This window comes from Mirounga leonina, unplaced genomic scaffold (assembly GCF_011800145.1).
Source record: "Mirounga leonina isolate KUSES-001 unplaced genomic scaffold, KU_Mleo_1.0 Mir_151, whole genome shotgun sequence".
NCBI lineage: Eukaryota > Metazoa > Chordata > Mammalia > Carnivora > Phocidae > Mirounga > Mirounga leonina.
In genome coordinates, this window is record NW_023270377.1 from 65,221,869 (window position 1) to 65,237,189 (window position 15,321).

General features: G+C 32.9%; 1 protein-coding gene across 1 annotated transcript in view; it reads left to right on the forward strand.

The window, feature by feature from the left end:
* The window catches only part of SCN3A (sodium voltage-gated channel alpha subunit 3), a 115,013-nt gene that overhangs the window by 82,049 nt on the left and 17,643 nt on the right, over nt 1-15,321 (forward strand). The window contains exons 17-19 of the mRNA XM_035007868.1: nt 948-1,304; nt 2,782-3,252; nt 13,701-13,821. Coding sequence (XP_034863759.1) covers nt 948-1,304; nt 2,782-3,252; nt 13,701-13,821 — 949 coding nt within the window. The remainder of the gene's footprint in view (nt 1-947; nt 1,305-2,781; nt 3,253-13,700; nt 13,822-15,321) is intronic.

Here is a 15,321-nt window from a genome sequence, read left to right on the forward strand (position 1 = left end):
ACTTAGATTATGTTTATATTCTATCAGTGGCATAAAATTTATTTCAAAAATGAATCAATGTGTATCTTACATTTACTATTAATATTTTAAATCTACACCAATACACATGATACTCTTAAGAAGATATATAAACATTCTCTTTAAAGTTAAGTGTGACTATTTTCTAAGAATGATAAAGATGGTTGAAACACTTCACAATGATTAGCTATCTAGGGCATATTTAAAAACACACATGTGCCTCAGATTAGGTTTTAAATTCACTCAAAAATTTTTTTTGCTTCAACTCTATAAAGAAATGCAAATAACAATTTTAGGCCTCAATTAACCTTAGCTTTTTTCAACCTTACTTATATTAGTGGGAACTACTTTAAAGGAAGATGTAGGGAAATATTTGATACCATTAGCATTTTAAACAATGGTCTAACAAACTTTTTTAAATTTGGCAAAAAAATTTATTTAAAAATATATAAAATTTTATTGGAAATTAAGTAAAATGTATATTTTTTCAAATTGAAAGGAAGCCTTTATGTACATTATTTTTATCAAATTGTTATTTTAGTTTTATTTTATATATATTAAAATATGTAAGTCATACTTTTAATAATTTTTACTCTAAAATATAGTCTGAGGGTGACATTAGTTTGCTAAAATCAATTCAATTTAAATGTCTCTAATCAAAATATTAATTTGTTTTCAGGGATATATCTATTGATGAATCAGGAATGTTTTATTTATCCTGACCTATTTTATTTTTATTTTTGCATTTAATGATTTGATTTATAATTTGTGTATTATTAACTATTTTTTTATTTGAATTTTAGTATGGTTTGAGATTTTATATCCCTCAGAGGTATATAATAAAACGGTATAATAATAAAACAATGTCTAACCAACTTCCAAAATTATACTGTGATTACTACTGAAAGTATCTTTTCACTTAATTACAGCTTCGAGTTTTCAAGTTGGCAAAATCCTGGCCCACACTGAATATGCTGATAAAGATCATTGGCAATTCTGTGGGGGCTTTAGGTAACCTCACCTTGGTGTTGGCCATCATTGTCTTCATTTTTGCTGTGGTCGGCATGCAGCTATTTGGTAAGAGCTACAAAGAATGTGTCTGCAAGATCTCCAGTGACTGCCAACTCCCACGCTGGCACATGAATGACTTCTTCCACTCCTTCCTGATTGTGTTCCGCGTGCTGTGTGGAGAGTGGATAGAGACCATGTGGGACTGTATGGAGGTCGCTGGCCAAACCATGTGCCTTATTGTTTTCATGTTGGTCATGGTCATTGGAAACCTTGTGGTACGTATATATTACAAATGCTCATAATTAAGAACAAGATCAGACAGTAGGTAGGAAGGTTGCCTGATGCAATGAATAGCTCTGGTTTTATCATCTAAATAACGCAGACTTAAATCCCAGCACTAGCACTCTGAGCTTGGGCAAGTTACTTAACTTCTCTGAGTCTGAAGTTTCCCAACTATGAAAGTTGAATAACAAAGCTGAAATCTTATGGTTGGTGTGAGGATTAACTAAAGTGTATCTGTGAAAGTTTGGGAGCAAAAATATTAGTTTTTCTTTGTTTTTTGAGGAAATGTTTTTATGAAGAGTAATTTTATCCCCATATTACCGTTATGGCCTGAATTATTTTTTATCCTATTATTACTTGGAGAAGAAAATGATCTCCAGTAAATCTAAAAATATAACTGTCTATTCTATATTGAAATTGCTCTTTACACATTCGTAGTTCATGTTGGCTTACTCAGAAGCATAAGCTTCATTTTACCAAATTTTGAAGATCAATTTCAATAAATTTTAGGGTACTATATTGTAGCTATGTATTGTAATTATTCAAATGACTTGGAAGGGGACAAAATATATCCTTCTCTGAATTTGCTTTTTAAAAGAAAATAAATTATTGCAGTTTAAGTTATTCACATGTATGGACACTGACCAGATTTAAGAAGCTTACTTTTAGTTCTGACTTAAAAGCACTAATGTATAAGCACAATTTGTATATTTATGTGTTTTAATGCTTACGTTTCTCAATTATGTGTGTACGTAGTGGTCTTCCTGCCATCAAACTTAACCTTTCCTTTGAGGCACATTTCAAGTAAGACTGATTTAAAGAATGTTTGTGGGATAACTGTAGACATGTATTTTTTCAGAATAGTGAATTAGGAAGCTCTAGATTCTGACCAAAATCTGATACAGAAATAAGGAAACAAACTAGGGCTCTTGCTTTGATGGGAAATGTGTTAACCTTACATAATTTGCATTTAGAAATTTCGGCTGTTATAAATTTGTGGCCACTGGACAAAGGAATTTATGTTAAAAGTATACTGTTTTAACACATTATCGCCAGGCTATCAAATAAATAAATTCATTATTTATACACATGAAGCTAGACAATTCTCTAGACAAACTGATAACATGAAGTAAAATGACTAGAATTTTTTTTCTCATTGGCCAAAACCATCAAAATGGGATTTTTGTCTCTTCACTGGCAACCCTGAGACAATTTAAGTCTTAGAAGTTCTGGTTTCCTGTTGTCCTTCTTGGTATGAAAGAACAGGCACTTGTTTTATCATATTGCCCTTACAGCAGGTAGAAGGTGTCAGGTCCTTTAAATAGTGTGTGATTAAGACACATGTCTGAAATACAGTAAGCATTCAAGAAGCATTTGTTGAATTAATTTTAGCAAAGATCTATGAGTACCCTGTTTATTATTTTATGTATACTTCATATTAATATAGCAAATTTTCTTTTTTTCGTTTAGGTTCTGAACCTCTTTCTGGCCTTATTGTTGAGCTCATTTAGCTCAGACAATCTTGCTGCTACAGATGATGATAATGAAATGAACAATCTCCAGATTGCAGTAGGAAGGATGCAAAAGGGAATTGATTATGTGAAAAATAAGATACGGGAGTGTTTCAGAAAAACCTTTTTTAGAAAGGCAAAAGTTATAGAGATCCATGAAGGCAACAAAATAGACAGCTGCATATCCAATAATACTGGAATAGAAATAAGCAAAGAACTTAATTATCTTAAAGATGGGAACGGAACCACCAGTGGTGTAGGTACCGGAAGCAGTGTTGAAAAATATGTAATCGATGAAAATGATTATATGTCATTCATAAACAACCCCAGCCTCACTGTAACAGTGCCAATTGCTGTTGGAGAGTCTGACTTTGAAAACTTAAATACCGAAGAGTTTAGCAGTGAGTCAGAACTAGAAGAAAGCAAAGAGGTAAGAATGCTTTTAAAGTTTTTGTTGCATTTCCTATGATAACCATCCATTATGGTTATTTAGTATTTTTATTGTGTTTATATGCATTATTTAAAAGTATATTGAAAGTCATATATACACGGCAGTGTTGGAAAATTATGAGGTATTTTTTATTGGGAAATCCATTCATAGAAATTCCAACTTTCCAAAGGAAATCATCATTCTGAATAATTTGTATATTCATCTTCTTGATAGTTTGAAAATCTGGCTAAAAATGTGGCCTGCCAAAAAATAAACCATATTTAATACATTCTATTCTATACACTGCATTATGCTCTTTAGACATATCAACGAACCATATTTTATTGATCGTTGTGAAAGTGTCCTCTCTTTACTGTCTATGTTAGGTTTTGCTCTGATTTTTTAATGTGAAACTTTTATGTAGTTTTTGTTCACCTCTGAAGTTTTACTGACTATGATAGAGTGTTATTCATTTATGAAAGTGTTACACATATTTGGAATGTGCAAGTAGCACTGATTACATTTTGCCCAGTCAAGGATGAGCAAATCCACAGTGTTCCAGATTAACTTGAAAATGCTAAAACCTACTTAGAAAAGCTCCACTTGAGGATTACAGATAAGAGGTAAAAGTTGAAAAGCTGCTCTTACTTATATTACTAGTTGTTCAAAATAAAACAAAGAAGAAATGGAATTGCTCTTACTGTACGATTAGAATTCACAGAATCCCATAATAGCAGGTTAATATATTAATTCTGCAATTCTGCATTATGAACAGGATTAAAATTTTTTACTATTACTTATTTTTGGACTTCTAATATACCAGTGGGAAGTAAGTCTAGCACAGAGTTATGAAAGTTTAGCTTGAGGGTATGATATTAGCACCACAGGAATCAGACCGATGATGTCTGATTTTGTGAGCATATTTTTAAAATTTCTCTTTTTAAGAATGGTATCCATAGAATTTGTATAAGTAATAAGTAGTTGACAATGTCAAAACTCATAGCTCTTGATCCTTTCTGGCATTTCAGTGCTGCTGAGATATAACAGTAAATTTGAAATATTTTTTAAAGGTAAAAACATACACAAAATGAGATATAATATTCTTGGAATTCCACTCAAAGTCCACTTAGTGAGCTCAAATCTAGTTTATATATTGCTCACTCTGATAAAATAAAAATTCAATCTAATTTTATTTTTCATCAACTAATATAGATTTATTTAAGAAAAAAACATCAACTAATGAGCAATTATTGAGCAGTTTTTGTGAACTCAGTACTCTGCTGGATACTAAGAGTAAGAAAGAGTTAAAGGAGAGCTCTATAATATAACTCCCTTTGGGAAATCTCACCATCTTTGAGGAAGCTGACACTAATTCTCAAAAATCATTAAAGACCTATTAAAAAGTTTTATCCTGCCAGACTGAATATAAAAATTATAGGTATTAAGAACAGCAAGAACACAGAAAGTTGCTAAATGGAAGAGATAAAATTAAAATAGACCTCCAAGTTTGGGTCAAATGAATGATCAAAAAGTCAAAGCAAAACCCTACCGAAGGAAAGCCACAGTTGAGAATGAGCTTGGTATCAAGGTGCAGCAGTGGAACAATCAGCATGAATAAAGTACTGGTTGAGAAGACAGTGGAAAATTTGTTTGGGTGAGTCAGGTATTTTCAGATTGTAAAGTCTCTGAAGTAAGTAGAAAAATTTAGAATGGCCTGCATAGTCAATACAGAGCTATTTATTCTGAAGCAGGGGAAAGCCAAAAAGGAAGTGATGTTTTAGGAAAGTTTATTTGATATCAATGAGTAAAACAGTTTAGAGTAAGGGATGAAGGGGTTTATCTTGAGGAATGTGGTAGCAATCATTTGACAGCAATGAGGTGATGAAATTCTGGGCTAAGGTAATATGTATGGGCACTGAGACCTTCTGGCAATTTGACAAACTAGTGAAGACTAGGAAATTGGAAAAACGGTAAGTCCACTCTCTGAAATGGCCTTTTTAGGAAGGTTACTAGGTTTAAGTGGGAAAAGGGAAGAATTCAATTGGAATATACTGAATTAGAAGTGACAGTGTTGGGGTTGCAAGGCTGGGTGAGAAATCAGGGTTTAAAAACAGATTGGATAATTATCTGATTTCTTGAAAATAGAGGAGCTTACCAAAGAAGTAATTATAAAGAGAAAATAAGAGAGGATTAGGAACAAGACTAGCCTGGGATCAAGAAGAGGTAGAAAAACCAAAGAGGTACAGAAATTTTGTTACATTAATATCATAGGTTTTATCACATTGGATTTATGGAAATTAAATATCTTAATTACTTTCTACCAAAAAGTTGGTTTCCAGAATATTTCAAAAACTCTAATGCCTACAGATATTTCAAATGACTGCTTAGAAAAATACCACCTCATTGTCATGCCTTTTTAATGGCTAGAAAATCATAAATTTGGTATACGGAGACACAATGTCTAGAAAACATTTTATCATCTGAACAAAAATTCCTTTTTGGGTGACTCTTTCTATAACCATTCTATCCTCTTCCAAGCTAAATTTTGGATTCATGGAATCCAAGTATAGAGTGTAATGAAATTGTTTAAAATGTATAGATATATTAGTGTGAAAATTTATCAAACTAAATATAAAATTAAATACTTTTATAAAGCTAGGATAAAATTTCAAATTACTTCAAATGGCAGAAATGAATTCAACAATAAATTTTATATGGATGATTTTTAAAATTAGTACCAAAAAAAAAAAAAAAAACCCTGAAAAAGTTAACAGGGCAATTCTCATATATGCTCACACAAAGATAAAAAGTACAATGTTTTTAAAAATAAAAAGCAAAAAATCAGCACATTCTAACATTATACAGTAGGCTTAGATAAATTCCAGGAAAGGTCAGTTTTAACCTGAAATTTCTGAAAACTGTTGGCACTGAACATAGGTCATGTTTCAGATGCATATTTATGTTGGTTGGGTTATTCTTTTTTAATAACTATTGCACACACATGTATACACACAAATGAAAAATAACATAGCCATAAAATAACATTTTGGTTCATGCTTCTTAGTTTTTTTACTGTAAGTAGAAAAAGAACATTGAGCTATATTTTGAGGCGCAAGAATATCCTTTATTTTTGCTGACAAAGTAAAAATCATACAAACTAAACCAACAGTGATACATTTCTCACTAAAAAATTAATAATAATAAGTAATTTAAAAAACTTGCCATACATTCTGCTTTAAGAAGAGGCAGTAAGTTAATCATTAACTTAGATGGTATTTGAAAACTCTAGTCACTCTACTCCTTACATTCATTTTCATAATACTATATAACTAGCTGTAGTGCAATTGGGGAGAAATGACCCCTAAAAGTTGTTCAAGATAAAGTATGAACTGCTGTTATTATTTTTATAATATATGTATTTTATGGATCGCTAACATAAACAGGCTGGTATGAAAACAAATACAAAGCTTTGCATGAAAAAATGTAAGAGAATTAAAGGTATGAATTGCAAAATAGTGATCTTTTTATCTTGGGAAAACTTGGAATTATACAAATCTTGTGACAAGATATAAAGTAGAATTTTGTTTTTATATTTTTAAAGTTCACGTTATCATGATTTCTTCGAATATTTATAGAACTATGAATTTTTACAGTTTAGTTTTTTAAAAGGTTTCATTGTCTTCCTAGGTGAGGATATGGAATAAATGTTCTTAAGAATCGTATCTGAAGTTGAATTCCAAAGCACAACCTAGCAATATCATACTGTGACCTTCACTGCTTACCGTTCTTACTTCTCACAGGGGTAAAATCAAGCTGGAGCCATCAAGAGTGCAGCTCTGGTGTTTTTTAACCAGCCAGAGGCTCGTGCCACCACTTTTACCCAGGTTACCCAAGCAAGTTGTACATGTACAATCACTTTCGAAGTGAATTTTGACTGGCCTGCATGCTACTCAGCTGTTCCTTCCCCTGCCATGGCAAGGAAGTGCTGGATGTGCCCAGCCGCTCTCTGCTGAATTGTGTGACACATCATAGCATGGTCAGGCGAGATGGGCAGTCCCACATCATATTTGATTCTGCTAATGAGTTTTCCAGTTTAGTCTTTTAAACTCTGAAAAGCAATAATTGCATGCTCTATAGGATTTATATCTATTTTGAAACATGATAGGAATGTTTAAAGTTCAATATAGTCAAGAATTTAAGAGAGCATGCATTTTTTTTTCTCTGCTTTTATTTCATTAAAATGAGACCACAACTTTTTGTTGTTGTTGATTCAGCCCTTATAAGTAAATTGTATTACCAAAATGAGCCTCATGGGATTTTTTTTGATAGTGCCATTTTCAGATCATTATATTCAGATTCATGAATATAATTTTCAACCCTTATAATTCATTTGCTCCAGACGGAAATGTGTGCTTTCATGGTTTTTTTTTTTTTTTGAAAGGCTCTATAAAAAATAAAAGCAGGGTTATCATAAGTTTTTGGATATGAAGGGCCATAGTCTGTATGTATTTGGGCACCACATATCTTGGATTTTCATGTAGTTTAGGAAAGTTTTTAAGCCGTTATGTCTGTAAAACCTTAAGTGTTCACTGCAACGTAATCAAAAAAAGGAAAGCATCATGATATGGGATAGTTCACTGCATCCCGATCATTAAGTAATTGGTCCAGTGTACCCACTTTCTTAAAAATTTCCCTAATCTACATTAATCTTCCCTAAATTTTCTACCAAAAACTGAGCAGGTAAAAAAGAGACATAGAAAATGTCCTGTTTTTTAGTATTAATTACAGCTTTATGAGGAGTAAAGGGCATCTCCCAAGATTACTATAGGTTTGTGGATTAACTAAGCCTTTAGTCTATTCTCTTGACTCAACCTTCTCTTGTTGATATCAGTGCTTACTGGAATCTCAGCCAGAGTGGGGGTTCTGGGAGGGAAATTACAATGGTAGAAGAAAGTTCCTGAGTATTGGCAATTTCAATGCTTTTGGTGAAAAAGAATATCTAACTAGAGTCCGGGGTTGTCTCTAGGTTTAATTCATACCTACTCTCTTCTTCCTTAGGGATAACTGAGAATTAGCTGGAGAATGCAACAAATTCAGAGATAAAATTATTAATGAAATGTAGAAAAAAATATATAGGTCCCTGATTTATGCAATTTTTACTTAGCACTTACTTTTAGTTTGGGGCTGTAAACCAACATTGGCCAGTGAAAAAAATCTAATTTATTCTTTCTTCACAAGCAGAACAGAATTAAATGGTACCAGAAAATTATCTTCTACATCATGTTTGTAACAGTATTCTCTCCTTTTCAAAGCCTTCATGGAAACTGAAAATAGATACTTGATTAAAATCCCAAGCACATGCCCTTCTGGAAAAGGCACTATGTTCTTTTTTCAGAATCTGGAGAGCAATGGAAGTACCTCTGGGCTTTCTCTGTCTTGCTCTCAGGGTCTTCCAAACACACTCTCTGTGAAACTGAACGTGAGGCAACTCTTCCAGAGGCACAGATGTGAATACCATTTTAAACCCATCTTGACCTTCGGAGAACTGTTTTGGTGCTTTCATGTACTTCTGTTGAAATAAAACCTAATTAAGGCTAGTTTAGATGGAAATTTTATCTTCTCAAGATAAACCAGCTTTTTCTTTTGACTTCTTGATGCCCTTTTACCTTCCTCTTCAACTACCACACAATTATTTGCACTTTCAAAAATCATGTCGTTATTAAGGCCATTTTAAAATTAAAGAAGCACCAGGGCTGTTGCACATTTAAAATATGTTGAGGCAAAACCACATACAGGTGGTTTATACTTTGAACCATTCAATAAGTGGTCTAGAAAATAGAGCTATTGGTTTTAATCTTGTTCTTCCTGCCTTGGACAAGCAGCCCAATGGCCTCCTGGTGTGTCTACCTGTTCTTTAAATGAAATATCATAAGTCAAGATATGGATATGCATCTCCAAAAGATCAGACTAAGGCCCTGATAGTATGTGTGACCAAAAGATTTTCCTCTTCTACTTGTAAAACAAAACTCAGAAGTTGTGAGAGAAATGGCTAGATTTTAAAGGCAATCTGTAATGGCTGAATCTTTTATTTTTGCCTCTTGAATCATACAGCAGTTTGTGAGAGTCAAACATTTGATAGCTGATTGAAAATAAATGAAATGTAAGCGCATTTCAGTGGAAGTAGGCCAGTTGCTAACATTCTCTTCTATCTCTGAAAGTTAAATTTCATTATTTAATTGGATAAAAATCAAGAGCAATATTCGTCACAAAGGGGAATTTCTATGTAAGTTCATGTTATTAGAGGGGGAAATGGTCTCATGGCCTTTATGGGTGCTGATTCTGTCATTTCTTATGAATGGTATTTGCAGTTGATCTTCTCGAAAACTTCATATTCAGGTACCATGTCTTTGAGAACATGGTTCTTGGATAAGCGTGCGGCTTCCACAGTATTGCGTCAGGCTTCTGCTATAGCCAGGCATGTTTTCTGTGGCTGAATTAGGCCTGGAGAATGTTGCATCTTAAAACCTGCTTTCCAGTGTGCATTTGTAGAGCATAAGCCATCATCCCTCTGTAGACTCAGTACTTTCTACAAGGGATGGAAGAATCAAACCTTAAGTGCCATAAGATATTGGAGGGGTAAGGAGAAAATAGTACAAGAACACAAGTCTGAACTTGTACTATACGGTTTTATATGGAAGCTTTCTATAGTTATGCCTATATAACTAATTATATTTTTCTAACTACTTCTGAACAAGTGTTAATTTGGTTATTTAGTATAGTATTGAGTTCCTTAATATGGAAAATTTCATTTCAGGTTTCTTTGCTTTTTTTTTTTTGTACCATTGTAGTATCACAGCTATGGCAATATAAAGAAAGTAAGTTATTCTTTGTATTTATCGTCAGTCACTTGCTTTTAAATCAGTTACATGCTTTTAATAAATTTGGAAGTCATTTTGGTATGGCTATGATAAGATGTATCACAAATTATACTCTACCAGAGTATGACTGCCAAGAATTGAAATTAATTAGGAAATGTTTAGATTACATAGATGGTATTATATCAACACACAGGATTTTAAATGCTTAAGTAGTTTTTAGGGCAGAAATTAATTATTTAAAAAGACAGTAGTAAAATTCTTTACATATTCGAGGACTTAAGCTTATCAAGCAGTATATAATAATTGGTAAATTGTTGTACATTAATAAGAACACACTCTAAGCTTTACTTTATAAAAATGTAAATAAATTCACAACTTTTGAAATTTTATGTGGTTGACACAAGATTTTTGTAACTTCATAGAATAAAATGTATGTACTTTCTTATGACAAAAAAAAATGTGCCCTATGAAGGTTACAACATGAATGAGCCTGATTCTCCAAGTTAAGAAGAATTAACTTTATGTCAACCTCCATAGGGAAAGGAGCCCCCCACAAAACACTTCTTAGTGAAATGAACCCTAGCCTACCAACCATCTTTTAAGCTTTGGTGCATGAGGGTCTAAAAGACTCTGAACATTCCTTAAGAAGCTTTCCAGAGTAGAAGTTTAAAAAGCTTATCCCTATTATCAGAATCCTGAATAACAGCGAAGCAGTTCTCCATGTAAAATGGGTTCTGATCATTTGAAAGAGCAGAATACATGTGGAGTTTTGGCAGGCGGTTGGGGGTGTCTGTTTTAACAACACATGTTATGCCTCATAATAACATGCAGATAGAGGCAAACAAACTCACTACTGACCCTCTACTTTACAATCTTTACAATATATAAATGCATAACCTCCATAGCTATTTAGAAAATTGGAAGTATTTATATCCAAACATGTTAACCACATTCACAAAAATATTTATATCTAAAGACAATACTAATAACAAAAATACATCCAGAGGTCAGTACTTGGTAAAGAGTAGATTCAGTTGTCATTCAGATTAGTGGCTACTATTACTTGTGCCATTTGGGTTTGTTTTAAGTATTTGTATTTAAATATAAGACACCTGTAGACTATATGGTAGACAACTATAATGCAAAAAATTGAACATTTCACATTATATTAACAGTGGTAAAATGAGAACAGTATGTTTTCTAGAGTTTTCAAATGGAAAAGTATACATTTATTTGTGTGTATATACACATATACTGATTACTTTCTTCCCCCCTATTTCTTTATTGAATGTCTGCCAATATTTTAGAAAAACATTTTGGAAATACCATGTGTTTTTAATCGCTAAAATATTATTAACTAAATAATCCCTATTCATTAAAAATGTATTTTCTAATACAACTAAATAAACTTCTGTCAAGGCCATTATTGAATTATACAACAAAGTAGAGAGATGAAATTATCTAAATATTATAATTCTCTCTATAAAAGTAATTCAAAAATGCAATCAATCATTTATTGGCTCTCTATAAATTTGATATAACTAGTGTCTATTCTGTACTTGGGTCTTTTGGTATTTGTATGTGTGTGTGTCTTTTTGGTATATATGTTTATGTACATAAATATATAATTTATACCTATGTATAATTTTATGTACATATATAATTTATAAATATTCATGAGAATATCTGATCAAACAAGTATAATGGCCTAACATTCTATAAAATCTAGCATGGAGAAATCATGCAAGAAAGAAAGGCTTCATGGAGGAGGTGGACTGTGACTAGGCTCAGAAGAAATTATCCAACTTGGTTTGACCAACAGGAAGAAGAAAACATGAAACTTTTTATAACTAATCTCAAAATAATTTGGTTTCTTACTGGATTTACTTATGCAGTGGATATTATTGCTGCCACTCATCAAATGCCATAGTGTTCAACCCATCAACCACCAGTGAAAATGGAAAGGAAGAGTTAATTGCTGAGTTCAAACAGCTATTCAGTTTTTTCTTCATTATATCAAAAGCTGTCACAGTTCTATCCAGTGGTAGCTTTCCTTAAAAGAATAAAGATATTCTGATTATAAGAAGCAGAAAAATCCTGGGGGGAGAAAATATGTCTTGGCCTTTCTTACCTCTCCAAAAAGTAGAGGAATTTAATGGTAAAAACTCTTGCACTATAATGATCCTAAGAACCATCAGCCAAAAATGATGGCCTAGCTTCTCTCGTTAGCATACTCCAGACTGGGAGGTATTTTATTATAGAATTATATTTTGACTTAGAGTATTTTTTCATAATATATTTAATTTTCATAATATATTTAGTTGGACATGATTAACCTCACCTTCAAAGTAACATCACAGAAAATATCATCTGGATAGTACTTTCAACTAGTTCACATTATAAAATATTAAACTACATTTGCATATGATTTCAGTAAATCAGGAATCTTGAGCCAAATTTCCTCCAATATGAGCAATGTTTAGGGAGTCATTTGGGGATTTTTCAGTAAAACATTAACTCTTTCAGAAGGCTAGGGCAGAGTGACCCCTACCACTTAGCTACTAAAGTTAAGGGGGCTTAGAAACCATTACCATGTCCATGTGCTGTTTTTTCATCCTAAAAGCTTTACATTGGTCAGGCTGTGTTGTACGTCATGTCTTTGCAACCATTTTCATAAAATACTGCAAATCCATAATGTCTTCCCAAGTGATCTCAAAGTACTTATATATTTATTCTTGTAACTTTAAGGTGGCTCTTCCTAACCATGTGACATGTCACAACGATTTATTTAAAGGAAAAATCCACAGCCTGATAACTATGTTGAATTCAGAATGTGCTCCTAATAAAAGTCTATACAGATTCTGCCCAATGCCATATACGAAGAAATTTCCATTTCATTTAGAATTCTTTGGCAAGTATTGAATTCATTTAAGCAGTTCAAAAAGAGACACAGAGAGAGAGAGATCCATCATTTTTCTGCTAGTAAAGTAAGAAGATTATGTAAGCCAGAGGAAAAATATAGCTCAAAGTTGAAATATAATGACTGTGACTAATGTTAATGTGCTGTTCTTCCTTTCTAAAATTACAGAAACATGGACAGTAGTTAGAAACAACTGGTAATGGTCTTTGCTCTGAAAAATTCCATCGTAAGAAGTGGAAATTACAATTTAATTTGATGCATTTTAATATAATCAGTAGTGAATGTCAGCATACCAAACTTTTATCAAATTATTTTTGATATGGCCTGAGAATTAATTTTTAAACTATTTCATATGGCATCCATATATAAATAGAGATCATAAAACAAATTAACCAGTACAATTCATCCTTTCCAAATCACCCACATTGAATGCTAACCTTTTTCTGTCTGAATCAGGTCAGTAGTTATTACATTGTTTTAAATATTAGGACTTTAATTATATTAAATTATTAGTACATAATTTATCAGCAATGTTAATAGAGTCAAGTGTGATCACTATCATTTTTTCACACAATGACAAAGAGTTTCCAAATTTGCTGAATAAAAGGGGAGAAAAAAAATCACAATTTGCAATGGGGTTTTGTTTCTAGAAATTAAATGCAACCAGCTCATCTGAAGGAAGCACAGTTGATGTTGCTCCACCCCGAGAAGGTGAACAAGCTGAAATTGAACCTGAGGAAGACCTTAAACCGGAAGCTTGCTTTACTGAAGGTAAACAAGCTCTACTATGATTAAAATGCAATCTCCCCTCTTTTCTTACAGCGACTGAAAATACCTCACTTGAGGGAACTATTTCAAAGAAATGGTAAAGGCATGTTTATCTTTGTTTTTCTCTTTTCTTCTGAAAAGTTAATTTATCTATATTTCCAGATTATATTATAGCAGTGACTGTGCCTGGACAAGTAAGATGATCTGACATGTCTTTTTTGTTGTTGTTTTCTTTATCCTCCAGAGTGTGGAGAAGCTAACCCTATGAGATAAATGGCATTCTGGAATGTCATCTCATTGATACAGACTGCAATCCCTTCAGACCTCATTGGCAGTGTTGTGATTTGATTTATAGATGCTGCAGTAATTACACCCCATCCTTCACAGTTTCAAATGTGGTTAATTTGTGCTGTGATCAGAGCTGTTTGGGGATGCAGATGTACTGTAGAGCCTTGACAGGCAAACAGTAGTTGTTCTCACAGCGATCAGTACAGTCTCTTGCACACAAATCAATAAAGATTTGCTGATTCAATGTGATTGGATTTAATCCAATGAGTAGTAGCTCAGAGTTAGAGCAAAGAATGGATGGAAATGAGAAATAATATGAAAACTAGGAGGGGGAGGACAAAGGAACAGCGATACTAACAAGATGAGTCATAGGTGTAACTAAGAAAAGCACTGAGGCTGAAAATAAATTAGCTTGAGAAAACTGACAGTGGCTGATACCTAGGAAGACAGGGGGCTTTTCTGTGCATGAAAAGAAGGAAGTGAAAAATTCAGGATCACATCAAAAAATTAATAAACAATTTGAACATGCAGCTTTTCCCCAAACCTGAGAGGTGTTCTTAGACCCTATTTACACCAATGGCCTTCAGGCAAAAAGAGATTCTAACTAGTGTTAAGAATGAATATTTAAGGGTGCCGGGGTGGCTCAGTCGGTTAAGTGACTGCCTTCAGCTCGGGTCATGATCTCAGGGTCCTGGGATCGAGCCCCACATCAGGCTTCCTGTTCGGCAGGAGGCCTGCTTCTCCCTCTCCCACTCCCCCTGCTTAAGTTCCCTCTCTTGCTGTCTCTCTCTCTGTCAAATAAATAAATAAAATCTTAAAAAAAAAAAAAAGTTTATCACCAAAAAAACAATAGTTTAAAAAAAAAAGAAAGAAAGAAACTATTTATAATCATGCAACTCTTGATAAAGTTATTCCTTGAATTTTAGGTGCCTGGCTAAATATATACCTCTGAGAATGAATTACTGTAGAGGAAGGATGCTGAAGATAACTAAGGAATGAAGTAGCCAGTTACCTGTAAATGATGATCTGAGATTGGCATGGGAGAAAGCAACAAAGTTTATTTTTTCCTATCTAAGATTAGAATATATTTTCTAGGAAAGGTGGAGGTGGGTGGGAAAACAAAGAAGGTGGGTAGGGTGATGGGCAAAATTGATAAAGGGGATTAATAAGTACAAACTTCCAGTTTTAAGATAAATAAGTCATGGAGATGAAAAG